Here is a 16,368-nt window from a genome sequence, read left to right on the forward strand (position 1 = left end):
GCAAAGTGATGCACGTCAGTGGATGGTGCGATGGATTATATACATGGATCGCATAGATAATAAACAAGTCGCACAACAGCTGTGACTTTACCTTTACCTTTATCTAGTCATTATCGAGATAAATGGGGAACGTCGCCGACGAATCCGTCGCTGAAGTGTGAATCTTCAAAGGAAAAGTCGAAATTGATTAAGCAAATTATGCCTGGAGAATCTTGTGACAGTCCGACGAATCAACGGACTGTTTAGGTTATGTTATTCCGTCAAAGTGTTCGAATTTTATCGAGAACCTCGTCGGCCGTCACGTAGAGAGGAATTAAGGCTATAATGGGCGATCACATCGGCGATAATATATTAATTCCGCAAGTTGATAATGTTGTATTGGTCGATAAAAGCGATGGCAATAACAAGAACATAGATGGGACGCTGTGCATTAGCGGTCACCACCTCATCTTGTCCTCCAGGCAGGATGACGGACAGGAACTTTGGGTAAACATTAATAAATTATAAATTTCTCAATACATACAGATTAAAGTTGTAAAGAAAATGCAGTTGTAAATATCTTTTTCTTATCACTATTCCAAGGAATGTCATAAAGATATCTAAAGGACATTGTATGTTCTAAAAAATAAAAGATATATGTATATATATAAAACTTTATATATTAAAAATATGTATATTTTAGATGTCTAACTTTATATATTAGGTGTTGGAATTAATTCGTAGCGTTTTACAAGTGATGGGAAGTACTTTCATTAATGTATTTTTTAATGCTCATGTGAAATAAATAACATTCTTTCATTAAAAACGCTACGAATTAATTCCAACACCTAATATATAAATATTGGAAATTTAGCAAAAGCAAGAAAGTTTTGATGTAGTTCAATGCAATGACAAAAAACAGACATCATTTAGTCTTTTGACTTTGAAAGAAAGCATCATCTATTTTTTAAAAATATATTTAAAAAATTAAAGTTTTGACTATTTTCAAGTACATTCTTCTCCACAAATCAGTTTTTAACTTCATTGAATTTTTTTCTTTTTACCAGCTGATGAATAGGAATATCGACGTCGTGGAAAAGAAACTGAATACTCAAAGCTCGGGTGGTAGCATAATATTGAAATGCAAGGATTTTCAAATTCTTCAGTTAGATATTGGTTCTACTAACGATTTAATCAACGCCATACTATCTATAGAGAAGCTGATATCACTTGGTAATTTATTGATATAACTTGCAACATTGCTCATCAGTGAGATACAATTATCCCTTACTTTGCAGACCAAACTCTACAATATCCATTTTTCTATCGACCACAGACAACTAACAACATCATGGTACAAGTAGAAGATGGATGGACAGCGTTTGCACCTGTCTCCGAATGGTCTAGGTTGTTGGCGGCTCACGGAGATGAATGGCGTATCAGTTATCTGAACAGAGACTACAAAGTTTGTATATCGTATCCGTCGGCAGTTATAGTACCGCGTCAAGTAGACGACAAAGTTGTAATAGCTTCAGCTGGCTTTAGAGATGGTGGAAGATTCCCAGTTTTATGTTACAGACACGAAGGAGGGGTAAGTAATATATTATATTATTAGATCTGTATTTGTATAGCTCTGTGTGAACTAGTAGTGTATATTTTTGAAACTTTAAGTGAAATATATATATTGTGTATAACGAAAGTGAGAAAGAAAGTTTTGCAGTCTGTGTAAAAATAAAAAATAGATTTATTATTTTAAATTATAAAGTAACATCTACTCAACTGTGACTTTTCTTTTTTATTGCAGAGTATATTGTTGAGAAGCAGTCAACCGTTATGTGGTGCTACCGGTAAGAGATGCAAAGAAGATGAAAAACTGTTAAATGCAGTTCTAGGTCCTGGAAGACGTGGGTAAATATATTGCTCTTAAATCGTAAATATTCTTTTTTTTGTATTCCCTGATAAAAATTTTTCTTATAATTTTTATACGAATTGGATTTTTCGATAATACTGAGAAATATTCGAAAAGTTTACATCTTCTCTCAGAATTTTTCATACAAGTGAATTCTGAAATATTCAGAGATTTCTCATTTCATAATTAAGAAAAAATATTTTTAAATATTTTAGAATTTATAATATTTCATCAGAAATTATATTTACAAAAAATCTTAGAAATCTTACGATATTTCAATTAACATATATGAAAAATTCTGAGAAAAAAATATAGATTTTCTAAGAAGTGTTCCAATTCGTATAAAAAATGTGAAAAAGTTATAAAATTATATAGAAATTCTGAAAAATTATATGAAAAATTTTGAGACAAATTTTCATCAGGGTTTATAGTCATTGAATTTTATTTATAGGTACATAGTGGACACAAGATCGGTTAATCAAGCACAGAGTGCCAGAGCCAGAGGAGGAGGCACAGAAATCGACGCGGCTTATCCGCAATGGCGAAAAGTGCATAAACCAGTTCCTCGACCACACGAATTAGCCGATAGTTTCTATAAATTAATAGAAACTTGCAACGATGTAAACAGTTCCACTTCGCAGTGGCTATCGAAATTGGATAGCAGCGGATGGTTAACCGCCGTACAGAGTGCTTTAAATGCTGCCTGTGTAACCGCGCAATGCCTGCATCAAGAAGCCGCGGCAGTGCTAGTGCACGGTGTGTATATCAAATATTAATAATTAATAATAATATTTAATAATAATTAATGTTGCGAAAGTTGCGTCTGTTTCATTTACTCTTTCCTTCAGAATATTAATCGTGTAATATTAATAACGTAATTTTGATTTATAGGCAGCACAGGCAGGGACTCTACATTGGTGGTAACCAGTTTGGCTCAGGCAATATTAAATCCTGATTGTCGAACAGTACGAGGACTTCAAGCGCTCATAGAGCGTGAATGGCTACAAGCCGGCCATCAATTTTTCAGTCGGACCCGTTGTGGAGCCTATCAGCCTTCAAGCTCGCAAAATCCGACACACGCGCCAACTTTTTTGCTTTTCCTCGATTGCCTATACCAGCTGCATCATCAATTCCAATTTAGCTTCGAGTATACCGCGGATTTACTCGTAAAATTGTACAAGCACGCCTATTCTTCGAACTATGGTACATTTTTAGGTATATGAAAAATTAATTATATATTTTTTGTATTAATCCTATATCATTTATACATTTGTTAAGATTTCCATTTTTTCATTATTGCTATTTATTGTATTTACTCATCGTAATATATATTTTTCATGTATTCAGGTGATTCTGAAGCGGAAAGAATAAAATTACGGCTGTCTGAACGGACTTATAGTTTATGGTCATACATGAATCAACCGGACGTTTTGGAACAGTGGATAAATCCATTGTACGAGCCTAATCCAGGAGTGATTTGGCCCAGCGTTGCACCTATCAGTATTCAACTATGGAGAGAACTGTATCTCGCGCATACAAGTACAGCTCCGTGGGATGGCATGCTCTCCTACGTGAAGCAGATCAAGCAGAATCACACAGCGGTGCGCAAAGTAGCCGGACAGCTACAGGCGCAGATCAAGCAAGCGTTGGAGGAAATTCGATCGGATTCAGATATGTCACGGGGAGATACGGACAATCAAGAGGATCATCCCCGTATAGCGCAATTGAGCCTAGAGTCTCAGAGTACTTGATACAGATTGTAGAGACCGAAGAAAACCCGAAGAAATCCGTGCTGCTGTTCAACGATCTTGTCAATATGCCTTTAACTATACGTTAGTCCGCAAGGATCAACGGTCTTCACGATAAACCTGCCACGAATGCTGAAGCCTTCGTAATAAATTATTGACGCAATTCTTTTGACTTCTTATCGGAATGAAGAAAAGGGTGTTTATTAGTTTAAGAATAGTCTGCGTATTATCGTTGTCAATATATAGATTTGGATATTGTATCATGTAAAAGGTATTTCTCTCACGTTATTTCAGTCATAGAAATCACGCGATTTTCGCCTATATAATAAAACTCGCATTATCGGAAGGGTGTCAAGTATTAAGTATCTAAACAATTTAAACAAGACAAGATAAATTGTGATATTTTTTATTTTACGACAAACGTATGGTTCGTATCGTACCATGAAAGAGTTAACGATATTAACATATACATATATATTATATAAAAAATTCTATATAATATATACATATATGTACATAATATTATACATGTATACTTTATTTATCCAAAGGTAAAGTAATATAAACAAATGAAAATGGAATGTATATTGTAAACCTATTATTAAAGGGCGTAATTGCGAGGGTAGAACTTTGAAATTTTTCATTGGAGCATACGGAGAGAAGGAAATCTCGCTCGTTCGGGGGTACGGACGAGTTTTTACCGTTATTCGGGAAGGATGGCGGGAGGGCGGTGAACAAGAGAAGGGAGGGAGGGGGGAGGTTAAGGGCAGGATTTGTTGCCGCTGCCGTGGTAAAAGAGGGAGAAGACTGGAGGGGAAAGCGCGGCAGGTGTTCACACACAAAGAAAACTGAAAGCGAATCCCACGGCCATTGGCTCCGCCACTCAGGAATGCATCGAGTTTCGTCAGCGTTCGCGTTTCGCGATCGAATATACATACACGTGGACGCATCTTAATATAATCGCGGGACGAGAATAGAAGAGAAGAGCGTCTGTACGACGCGTTAAGTTGCAAAGCTTTGGGATAGACAAAGGACAGGTCGATGTCGAGAGGCGACTAGAGTGCACGGAACTTTAAATTAAATTAAAACAAATAAATACAACTGACGTTGCGATTTTAATCTAACAATAAGAGTAATCTAAAACGAAAGTCATTTTGCGTTCTTTTAATGCTCCTTGAAGGCTCCACAGGATCGTACCTTTAAGCTTTCTATTCTAACAGAATTCGCGCGGGCTTCGAGTAGCAGACGAGGGCGAGAAGTTTCGAGAGCGAGATTGAAACCTATAATTATAGTATAATTTCCGAGGTCGAGTTTGCGTTTTCGACGCTTTACCCTCGCGATTCCGTTCACCACGAACGGATGGGGAAGATCGTTTTGGAACGCGTGAGTTCTATCTCGTGAGAGATCCAGAACTCAACAAAAGGGTCTTCGCACTTTAGGACATGCGCGTGTATACATTCGTCGGAGTATCCCGAGGACTAAGACGTCTTCCGACGCGTCTCACGACGCCATTAGGCATTGTGTCTTGGCGGCGACCGCGCGCGGACAAATTATTATACCGGTTTCGAATCTCCGCGATGGAAGAGGATCCGTGAGAAATCGCAACCTCGTGATGCCACTGCGAAGCCTTTCTCTATTTCTTTCTCTCTCTTTATCCTTTCGATCTGCTCCCTCATTTACCTCGCGATATCACTTTTCCCAGAAGCCTCGGGAGAAGAGAAGAGAAGAACAGGTGTGTTGGTCCACGCGCGCGCGCGCGCGCGCGCGCTCTCCTCGCCTCGGCACAGGTCCAGTATCCTTGGATGAGTGTGGATCTAGTCACGCATATAATCGTGAAACGTGGACTGAATTCAAACCCATCCAGGGCCGCTGGACGGACGTATCGGACGATCCCACGTTGCTCAATTTTCCTCTTCGTGCGGAAGATGCTCTCTTCTTGAGAACCGATCCTCGCGGAAATTTCCTCGTCCTCGGTTGAAAGAGACACCAAACGTCGTCGACGGAGCCGGAAAGCAGAGTGATGCGTCCGACGGGAATGGCATTAGCGGTCTCACTCGTAGTAGGGGCATTCTCGGAGAAGGGGCCCCGTAGTCCGTCCGTACCGCCGTTCTCTCTCTCTTCTTCCCTCACCCCCGTTTGCTTCATCGGTCTCTCTTCATTCCGCGCTCTCGATTATCTTTCCTTTCCTTTCTATCTCTTACTCTTGCAGGCAGGCAGTTACCGTCCGTGAGGCCCTTAAGGTGGGGCGAGAGAAGGGACGCTTTTTCCCAAGGCGTCCGGGAGAATCACAACAAAGAAAGATGCGATTTTCGAAGGGAAGAGCGAAGAACGAAGCCAAGAGACGTTTCTGGACAGCAGCCTGAGAGCGGTGGTAAAATACTTCTCTCTTTCTCTCTCTTGCTGTAGAGAGGAGACATATATATGTATATATATATATATATATTTTATATATATATATATTTTATATATATATATATATATATATATATATATATATATATATACCGGAAGGCGATGCCGTGTTCTTGAGTAAATTGCGTTTGCTCGCTATGCTTCCGCGAATCAGCGAGATGAATACTGGATTCTTCTTTTATCAGCTCGCAAAAAAAAGTGGCGTCCGTATGTAGATGTCATATATTACGGCCGCTGCAATAAAGCACCGGATTTCTATTTACGGTCGTATTTCGAGCCTCGATTTTGAAAAATTGAGCACCACTGCTTGAAAATCAAGAAGCTTTAACGACGGTTAAGAATGTTCTCTCTTTTTATCTGAAAATAAATAATTTTAATCCAAAGAATTATACGTTGGTCTTATATGCACTTGGAAATCATTAGAAATATCATGTTTGTTATTTTAATTTAATTTATAGCAAAAATCTGCAATGTTCAACATTGAAGGAATAACAAATTTTTTTAAAGTTGATACAAACGAACATTGTAATTGAGATACAAGATCACACGTTTCTTTGAGAAAGAATTTATTATTTTCTATCTTTTCCTACAATTTAAAAATAAAAGAGAAAAATTACTTTATACATTTGAAATTTAGTTTTAAAAAAGTGGACTTTGTTTTGATGAAGAAAATTGTTTCAGAGAAACCCAGAATTGTGGAGTTTCCAGAATTCTCCAGAAAAGACAATGGGATTCGAAAATGGTCTGTTGATGTCTTTTGTCCGCTCTAAGACCCTTTGTGACAATTCTTTTACGACGTACATGTTATTGTACTTTGGATATTCACGATATCACGCATTGTCAGTGAACTCTCAGGTATAGAGCGCCGATTGTGTTGCGCAACAGCGAGCGTGTGTGTGACCTTGAACTTCATCTTTTCTTTATCTTTCTCCCACAGTATCTTGAGAGAAAAGCCAGCCGTACCGTAGCGGTGGTTCATTTTCAAGCGGCGTCATTTCGTCCAAATCGCATAAAAATAACAGAGCTTCGTCCTTTCTTCAGATTGAAATTCAGATGATAATACTCCGTTTTAATTTTTTTTTAGTTGAATTTTTAATGTTGAAGACGCGAAATAATGTTCCTTCCAACTTGTTTTCTGCGCTTCGTTTATTTCCTGTTAACACAAATGTATATCCGAGGGACACGTATATTTTTCGTGCGTTTTTTTTTTATTTTTTAGGATGCACTCTTTGATGCTCTTTTGATCTCGAACGTGTTATTTTCTTACCGCAAACCTCTCCGTGGTAAACATCGCACGAGAATGTTAGGCGTCTAAAATCCGGTTGTAAAACTTGTGAACCGCTCGAGATATTGAAGGGCTACTAAATGCCGTGAAAACTTGTGATAAAGAAAAAAACAATCAAAGCAATATCTAAATAACCGTAACGAAGAATGTATTTAGAAATGGTCGCATGACGATTTTCGAAATAACTCATATATAGTCAATTTTCTCGAAGGAACATATATTATTCTATTTGCTTTATATTCAAGAATTTTTGCAAGAATCGTAATCAACGATAAAAACATTCACGCAGGAAAAAAATTGCATGATCATTAATTCGAAATTATTTAAATTAATTGTTTATTAATTTCTCGAATTAAATTCGTAAATAGATATTTTTTAATATGTATGTATTTCAAATATAAATCTTCTGCTTGTAGAAAACAATCTGATATTTCGGAGATGCAAATGCGAAGTTGCAATTTATGAAGAAGTCTTTATTTTGACAGGAAAAATCGGAGCACCACTGTTGAGAGCTACGGACGCTCTAAGGACGGTTGAGAATAGAAAGGAAGAAGAGCAAGCAAAAGAGAAGGAGAGAAATAATGCTAGGTCGTGAAAAACGAAGGGGAAGGAGCGAGGTGAAGCTCGCAATTGTCGTTTCCACAGTGATTTATATCTCGAAAGCCCGACCAGGAGTATCCATAAGGGTGCGTTCCAACAGTCAACTCTGTCAATTTTGAGTATCTTGTATCTTTGTTCAACATTTGATGAACAACAAGGATAAAATGATACTCAAGTTGATAGAAAATCTATTACTTTTAGCTAAAGTTCTTGCGCAGTTCATTTTTCCTTTTCTCTTTAGAGAAGAAGTTAGAAAGAAAAAAGAGAAAAGATGAATCATGTAAGTTTAGTTAAAAAGAACAGAGTTAAGTTCAGAGTTAAGTTTTGGAACACATCCTAGGGAGTATCCCAGAGATAGTTATGTAAGAATTCAATGATGTAAGAATTCAAGATGTATGTACTATTGCGCAATACTAGAAACAACCAATCAAATTTTGACTTCAAATTCACTCTCTTATCCAGCAAATGAGAATGGATTAAAATGGATTGAAATTTTTTTTCTATCCGAATGCGTATTTTAAATAGCGAATACTTTTTTTGGATTTAATTGGATTCAATTGGATTCAATTGGATGCAATTGGATTGAAAAGCATTTCCTATTCAAAATTTTGAATAGGAACAGTATTCACAATTGTGTTTGTGCACAGAAAAAGGTAATATTATTTTTAGATTGAAAGGCATAGAGATATATGCTCCATGCAATTCCCATAAATGAATAAAAACGCATTCAGAACTGAAAAGCATTCATTTTAACATTTGTGAATCAATATTTCTGAAAATCTGAATCCATTCCAATTCATTTCATTCCATTCTCGTTTGCTGGGTACAACGCATTCTCAAAAATGATACATCTTGGGTGGTATTCGTAATCAGGAAGTCAATTGTGTATCTTGAAATGAGGTGAAAATTACAAAAGTGAACAAATTCACTAGAATATTCATAATTTAATTGATCAATACCTAGTAATCATTGCTCACTTTTGTAATTTTTATCTCATTTCAAAATACACAATCGAGCTCCAAATCTTATATTCAAGACTGTCTTAAATACAGTTTTAAGAAGTCACGAATCAGAGAGCCATATTCATGTTTTAAGACATTACTTAAGATAATCTTGAAATAAGAATGGATTATGAGTACCGCCCCTTGTCTTCTTACATCATGATTATGCCTAGTTCAGACTGGACGCAGCAAGCAACAAGCAGTGGAACAGCAACCATCTGAACTAGGCTTAAGACGTAAACAGTAAGCGAATTGGCCAATCACAGTAAAGATCGTAGACCAGAGTATAAATCATGAAACTTTTTTCCCAGGATGAAAAGTGAAAAGTGAAAAATTTCTCCATTAAGTTCAATGATTAAAATTTTCACTTTTCACTTTCCTAGAGATAAAGTGTCATGATTGATACCCAGTAGTGAAAGGCTGCGTTCAGCGGACTCAACAGTTGAGTGAGCACTCGCTATTATTAATGTATTCTTTCAAATCATCCAATCAGCATTTTAGATTTGAAAGAATACATCAATAGCAGCCAATGATTTCTTTACTGCTTAAGCAGAGAGCACAGACTCTTGCGTAACGCATAACACATAATGCATAAGAAATTCAACCAAGAGTTCTTTATTTCATGAAAAGGAAGGAAACGAAGGATTTTGATTGGTACAGTTTCTTATGCATTACGTGTTATGTAAGAGTTTCTGCTCCCGCTTTATGATATATCCACACAAACTTGTATAGCCACATAACGTATGCATAAAGAAAATTATCCAATCGCATTTCTCTTATAAAGTCGCATGTAAAATAATTGAATAATTTTCTTTATACTATTATTCTTTATTATATCCTTACTACGATTACGGTCCACTTGATACTACAAATACCTTGAAGCATTTTTTGATTCGGTCAGTTAGTAAAATTCTTTCTTCATTGGTTAATCAAAAGCTTCGAAGCATTTGTAGCGCCAAGTGGACTGCATTTTACCTTACATATGTCATGAATACGAAAAATCGATGTGAAACCAATCCGGTTTGACCGCAATATGATGAACTGTCAAGAAATAATGTACCGTTGAATTAAAAAATGTGGAATACAATGTGGAACGTATTGTGGCATTATCTACTCAAACTGATTGGAACTTTATAATCAAATCAAAATTACCGACTAAAGGTAACCGTGAATTTTACTTATAATTTGCGGAAATTCGACATAGATGGCGTTGACAGTGACTTGTAAATATTGGATTGGGGAAAAAGTTTTTTACAAGTGTGGTAAAAAGACTTTTTTTAACAACTCATATATTCTATTAAAAAAAATTGGCAATTACATCACTTGATAGAGTAAGGCTTAGGCTGATTTATACCTAGTTCCACCAATGTAAGATTAACTTTAATCTTAGTTTAATTTGTTCTTTATTTTTTTTCTAATTTTTAGGATTGGAAAGAAAAAGATAAACAGCAAGCTAAACTGAAATTAAAGTTAATCTACGGGCATTAGTCGACTTAGCTGGATCGTCAAGATGGAAACATTTTAATTATTTGAAAAAGAAACTGTATGAAATCCCAGTAAACGAGAATGAATTAAAATGGTTTAAAATTTTTTCTAACCGAATGCGTATTTTATATATATATAAATAGCGAATACTTTTTTTTGGATTTAATTGGATTCAATTGGATTCAATTAGATTCAATTGGATGCAATTGAAAAACTGCATTTCCTATACAAAATTTTGAACAGTATTCATAATGTTTGTTGTGTGCATAGAAAAAGCTAATATTATTTTTAGATTGAAAGACATAAAGATATACTCCATGCAATTTCCTATAAATGAATAAAAATGAATTCAGAATTGAAAGCATTCATTTTAACATTCGTGAATCAATATTTCCGAAAATCTGAATCCATTTCAATTCATTTCAATCCATTCTCGTTTGCTGGGATTGTACGTAATATATTATATCATTAATTTGTATTTTGCGAAGTGTTTTTCGATCTTCTCGTTGATAGATTCCCGTTCGCCGTTTCGGCCTTGCAGAAGGATCTGCCATTCAACGAATGCAGCAAATAAAACGGATACAGTAAGGACGCAGCAGCTATTCTAGGACGGAAATACACATATACACGTTTACATTTAATATATAACTACAAAGTTCGTCGACTCTCCACGATGTATTTGCGATGTTCTCTAAAACTGTCTCCACATAGAAGCCTAAATCGTCTCAGCAATCTCAGACTCGTGAGTCCTTTTAATTTGTTTTTACGTCTCTACGTCGCGAAAACAAGCTGAGAGGAAAAGCGCGAATCGCAGCGCAAGAATAAATTAATCTTCAGTAATATCAAAGCGAGGATATATATATACATAATAGATATGTGTACTTCTTGCAGGTTCGAAACTATATTATTAAAATCAGGCAAAAAAGGGGGGAAAGGATTGAACTTTATAATGTTTGCTCCAGCGTGATTGGGTCGGCCGCGAGCGTCAGTTACGCAACCTCATGACCCTACATAGTCGTATAAGCGTGACGAGCGTCATAGACATAGGCGGCATGTTCCTGGGACGGGCGTAAATCGGGTACGCACTGAAGCTATAAGAGACCGGTCGTTCCCAGTAGGCGCTCAGTTAGACCAAGATCGTTCGAGGGAGTTCCATCGCCAACTCCATTCAAACGGCAGTCGAGATTCAACGCATCAGCAAGTCATCAGCAAGCAGATTTCACGCGAGTTTTCGTTTTGTCGATCTTCAACATGGTAAGAAAATCAATCTTTTTCTCATGTAAAACGTCTGTTTTCTCCCTTTAAAACGGTTCTCGTCGATTGTAATTATCCGTCGTCGTGGGCGAGTGCGACGTATATAACGATTAATTATAAGTTGCGTTCAGTAGAAAAAGTAACTTTGCAATTGTTGTAAAATTTTATAATATGATTGTTCTTATATATAATTAATAATTATTCTTTAATTCTTCACTAGATCTAAATGTAAAACAAAAAATCATATTAAGGAGATGAAAGGATATAAAATACATATATTAATATTTACTCTTTAAACAAACTATACATACAAGTGAAAATTGTGTTCATAACATTCTGTTTTTATTGCGAGCAATATATTTTTATAGATTATTTATTTTATTTGATGTTAGTTTTATTGTTATAAACAAAAATTTGAATAATAATAACAAAAATATAATTTTTTAAATATAAATATTTTAAGTACTAAAAATGACTTGCAAAGCTTCATTGAGATTCACCAATTAGTTTTTTTTTTATAACAAATATTTTGTTTATTTATTGAACAATTAATGTCTGCATCTCAATGTAACTTTACATAAATATTTGTGAATTTATAAGATACTTATATAAAATAAAATTGAGAATTTTATCATTATTTTATAATACATTTTTAAATATTTCTATTAGAGTACAAATTTAAAAAATATTATTTTTTTATTAAAATAACTTTTGATTCAGATGATAAACTGTCTCTAATTTTTTTGTATTATTTTTAAATGCAATTTAGAATAATCTGTAATTTTTTCCAGTATAATTTTTGATATATTGCATTTGCCTTGCAACCTTCTTAAAGATTCTTATTACAACAATTGCAATGCTGCTTTTTTTTTGCTGAATGCAGCCAAGACTCGCTGGAATTAGAGATGAAAATGACCGGTGTCATTAAAAAACTCATTAAAAAACTGTTTTTTAATGAGTTTTTTTATTCAAAGTTTCTAGTTTTTTTCGGTCATCTTTATCTCTATAGGCGATCATTCCAAACCAATTAACAGTAACATTACATTAATTTATAGTTACATATATTAGATACATCAGTCATAATACTCAATAATATATAATTGTTATTTACAACATGAGTTATATTACATTTATATTGTTGAATGGAAAATTATAATATTGATGTAATAATGCTGTTAGTTGTAGTATTTGTCAAGTAAGACCTGGTATCTTTCAATGTATCTGATCGCAAATAAATGTTCTCTCTTTGAAAGAAAAAGTGTTAAAGAGTACAGTCTTCGTTATCATCATTCGAGATTTATTGTAATTGTTTCTTAAAATTTAATTGTATCTTTTTCTATGTAATTTATTAAAATTTTTGGCTGCATGAAGCATAGCAAATCTTATCTAGAGATGAAATGAGTATTGGCGCAAGTGATGTCCGCAGTTGCATTACGTTGCTGCTACTTTTAGAAACAAAAATTCGCACGACGCAATGCGACAAGCTTCGCTGCAGCGAATAGCTTGTCTCAGCAGCGATATGAAGAAAAATGTTCACAAGACTGTATTTGATATCTATTCATACGATCTTTGCTAATAACTCTGGAGCGTCCTACGTATATGCATATATTAGTCGGCATTGTACTCAAATATTTGTTATGTGATAAAAATCTTTTCTTTTAAATTTTCTATGATCATTGTGTTAGAAAACATTAGAATTCTATTTGTGTATACTTGCGTATTTTGATCCTTAAAAATCATGTTACATGATGAAATCGTGTAATTAAAACATGTAAACTTAATTGGATTGTTTCAAATCAATACACATGATTTTTTTAAATTACGTAATTTGAAAAATCATATGATATTAGAAATAATTTCATCTATCATGTGATTTTATAGTTATTGAATTTTGAAGACTTGAATGATAGAAATAAGAAAAAAGATATATCATCATGTAATTTTACAAATTACGTAATTAAAAAAAATTATATACTAATTTGGAACAATCCGTTACGTGATTTACATGTTTTAATTACATGATTTCATCATACAACTGATGAGTGACGTGATTTTTTTCAGTAGGAATATATACATCTGTGTACTCTAATATACACTTTATATTGTACTATATAGGTAAGCGTTTAACAAAAACTTACGGGACACCCTGTATATAATATTCTGATTTTTCAAATATTTTTTATGCATTATGAAGCGTATATAAAATTATAACTAGAATTTTGTCACAAATTATAGATTTAAATAAATTAAAATAAAAATATATTGTATTTATGTCTTTCTCTCCAAAGAATAAATCTGTAAATATAAGTAAATTGTCTATATGAGTTTTCGATTAATGTATAAATAATCTATTTATAAGACAATACTATAAATATATTATCAAAGTATTAATAATCGAGGAGGCTTATATAAGCAATTTATTTACATAAATTATAAAAATCTAATCACTGATATAAGATTCTAAAGTGGATTTTAATAAAAAACAAATTAGTTTATCATCAGAAAAACTGCAACTACTTAATTGTGTAATATATCGCTTACAGCGTGAATGTATATCCGTCCACGTGGGGCAGGCGGGAGTACAAATCGGAAATGCCTGCTGGGAACTGTATTGTTTAGAGCATGGTATTCAACCCGATGGGCAAATGCCGTCAGACAAAATACTTGGAGGCGGTGACGACAGTTTCAACACCTTCTTCAGCGAAACCGGCGCCGGAAAACATGTACCCAGAGCGGTCTTCGTCGATCTCGAGCCGACCGTCGTGGGTAAGAGCGATATGATATTTTATGCAGCGGAAATTATTATTTCTTAAGGCAACTGGATGACCAAATTTGATCTACCAATGTTCTTTTAGACGAGGTGCGTACAGGCACGTACCGGCAACTCTTCCATCCGGAGCAGCTAATAACCGGCAAAGAGGATGCTGCTAACAATTATGCACGCGGTCATTATACAATCGGCAAAGAGATAGTCGACCTCGTTTTGGATCGCATTCGTAAGCTGGCAGATCAATGCACAGGACTCCAAGGCTTCTTGATTTTCCATTCGTTTGGCGGTGGCACCGGTTCTGGCTTTACGTCTCTGTTGATGGAACGATTGTCGGTAGATTACGGGAAAAAGTCGAAACTTGAGTTTGCGATTTATCCGGCGCCCCAGGTCTCTACAGCTGTTGTCGAGCCATATAATTCGATTCTTACGACGCACACCACCCTCGAGCACTCCGACTGCGCATTCATGGTGGATAACGAGGCCATATACGACATTTGCAGACGCAATTTGGACATCGAACGGCCAACTTACACTAATTTAAATCGCCTAATCGGCCAGATCGTGTCTTCGATCACGGCCTCGTTGCGCTTCGACGGCGCGCTCAATGTCGACCTGACAGAATTTCAAACGAACCTGGTGCCCTATCCCAGAATCCACTTCCCTCTAGTCACCTACGCTCCCGTCATATCCGCAGAAAAGGCATATCACGAGCAGCTCTCTGTTGCTGAGATAACAAACGCCTGTTTCGAGCCCGCAAATCAGATGGTCAAGTGTGACCCTCGTCATGGAAAGTACATGGCATGTTGCATGCTCTATAGAGGCGACGTAGTGCCGAAGGACGTTAACGCGGCAATCGCGACTATCAAGACCAAACGCAGCATTCAATTTGTTGATTGGTGCCCGACGGGATTCAAGGTCGGCATCAATTATCAACCGCCCACCGTCGTTCCCGGCGGTGATCTCGCCAAGGTGCAGCGTGCCGTCTGTATGTTATCCAATACGACGGCGATTGCTGAAGCCTGGGCGCGGCTCGATCATAAATTCGATCTGATGTACGCAAAGAGAGCCTTCGTGCATTGGTACGTCGGTGAAGGGATGGAAGAGGGTGAGTTCTCAGAGGCACGGGAGGATCTCGCCGCTTTGGAGAAGGATTACGAAGAAGTCGGCATGGACTCCACTGATGGCGAAGGAGATGGTGCGGAAGAATACTAAAGATTAGATCGAGATTTCTATTCTTGCTTTTTCATATTTCGTATATTTATACTGTGACGCTTGCCATTTATCGTTTATCGCGAGTTTTACCTGATTTTGTAACGCAATTCGAAGCGATCTACTGCGATATGTTAACTTTACTCACTGCTTCTTATTCGATCCCGATCTGATCCTCGTGGAATTTTTGACAAGAGGAGCGGTTCTTTACAACAATCTGTCACTTGATATTGCTCGAAGAAACAACTACTGAAAAATATAAGCACATCTAAAAATACTTTCTTGTGTATTTTGTTGTAATATTATTTATATATTATATCAACCATTATACAATAATAGATTGCATTAATATACGTCTTCGATCATACAATTATTATCGATCATTACATGATACGTGAATATAAGTGAAGGATGAAGAGGAGAGGAGGCGAGAAGAAAGTATACATGGGCGAATATATTTCTTCGTTCACAGATGTGTTATAATCAAATCGATGAAGCACGCGTGATCTCGCGATGAATCGTCGTTGGAGGAAGAAAGCACGACGTGCAAATTCGATTTCATTACGAACTCAGCTCGCAATTATGTTGCACTTTAGATATAATGCAGCGATGGTAATAGCGTTGACCTTAATAATAAAATTATAATAATTATAATAGTAGTGATAATATTAATAAAATATTTTGATAATAAACTAAAAAATAATAATCACGGTCGT

At 35.7% G+C, this 16,368-nt stretch overlaps 2 protein-coding genes and 1 long non-coding RNA gene across 4 annotated transcripts; all 3 read left to right on the forward strand.

Annotated features, from left to right (window-relative positions):
• The first annotated feature begins 7 nt into the window (after positions 1 to 7).
• Positions 8 to 4,264, forward strand: LOC105143932 (myotubularin-related protein 9). 2 transcript variants are annotated; one of them, XM_011052525.2, is made up of 7 exons: positions 8 to 486; positions 1,047 to 1,212; positions 1,278 to 1,570; positions 1,784 to 1,887; positions 2,340 to 2,644; positions 2,780 to 3,091; positions 3,236 to 4,264. In XM_011052525.2, exons 1-7 carry the CDS (start codon positions 325 to 327, stop codon positions 3,637 to 3,639), a joined length of 1,746 nt encoding a protein of 581 aa, XP_011050827.1. In that variant the 5' UTR covers positions 8 to 324; the 3' UTR covers positions 3,640 to 4,264. The 2 variants fall into 2 exon arrangements, with proteins under 2 accessions (XP_011050827.1, XP_011050826.1); XM_011052524.2 differs by having other exon boundaries at positions 10 to 486; positions 2,780 to 3,103.
• Positions 4,265 to 5,188: 924 nt separating this feature from the next.
• LOC147907122 (uncharacterized) lies at positions 5,189 to 10,895 on the forward strand. The gene is made up of 3 exons (XR_015547765.1): positions 5,189 to 6,007; positions 6,730 to 6,903; positions 7,819 to 10,895. It is a non-coding gene; the product is annotated as an uncharacterized LOC147907122 (long non-coding RNA).
• A 613-nt stretch (positions 10,896 to 11,508) lies between these two features.
• LOC105143930 (tubulin alpha-1 chain) lies at positions 11,509 to 15,929 on the forward strand. The gene is made up of 3 exons (XM_011052522.2): positions 11,509 to 11,673; positions 14,217 to 14,439; positions 14,529 to 15,929. Exons 1-3 carry the CDS (start codon positions 11,671 to 11,673, stop codon positions 15,653 to 15,655), a joined length of 1,353 nt encoding a protein of 450 aa, XP_011050824.1. The 5' UTR covers positions 11,509 to 11,670; the 3' UTR covers positions 15,656 to 15,929.
• The last annotated feature ends 439 nt before the right edge of the window (positions 15,930 to 16,368 follow it).

The sequence above is a fragment of the Acromyrmex echinatior genome, chromosome 16, assembly GCF_024713525.1.
Source record: "Acromyrmex echinatior isolate Ae372 chromosome 16, ASM2471352v2, whole genome shotgun sequence".
NCBI classification, from domain to species: domain Eukaryota; kingdom Metazoa; phylum Arthropoda; class Insecta; order Hymenoptera; family Formicidae; genus Acromyrmex; species Acromyrmex echinatior.

Bases quoted from the DNA above. Each gene is read 5' to 3' on its own strand.
- LOC105143932 (XM_011052524.2), top strand. From the start codon at position 325: ATGGGCGATCACATCGGCGATAATATATTAATTCCGCAAGTTGATAAT. The intron at 487-1,046 runs GTAAACATTAAT...TCTTTTTACCAG, and splicing joins ATGACGGACAGGAACTTTGG to CTGATGAATAGGAATATCGA. The intron at 1,213-1,277 runs GTAATTTATTGA...CTTACTTTGCAG, and splicing joins AGAGAAGCTGATATCACTTG to ACCAAACTCTACAATATCCA.
- LOC105143930 (XM_011052522.2), top strand. The intron at 14,440-14,528 runs GTAAGAGCGATA...ATGTTCTTTTAG, and splicing joins TCTCGAGCCGACCGTCGTGG to ACGAGGTGCGTACAGGCACG.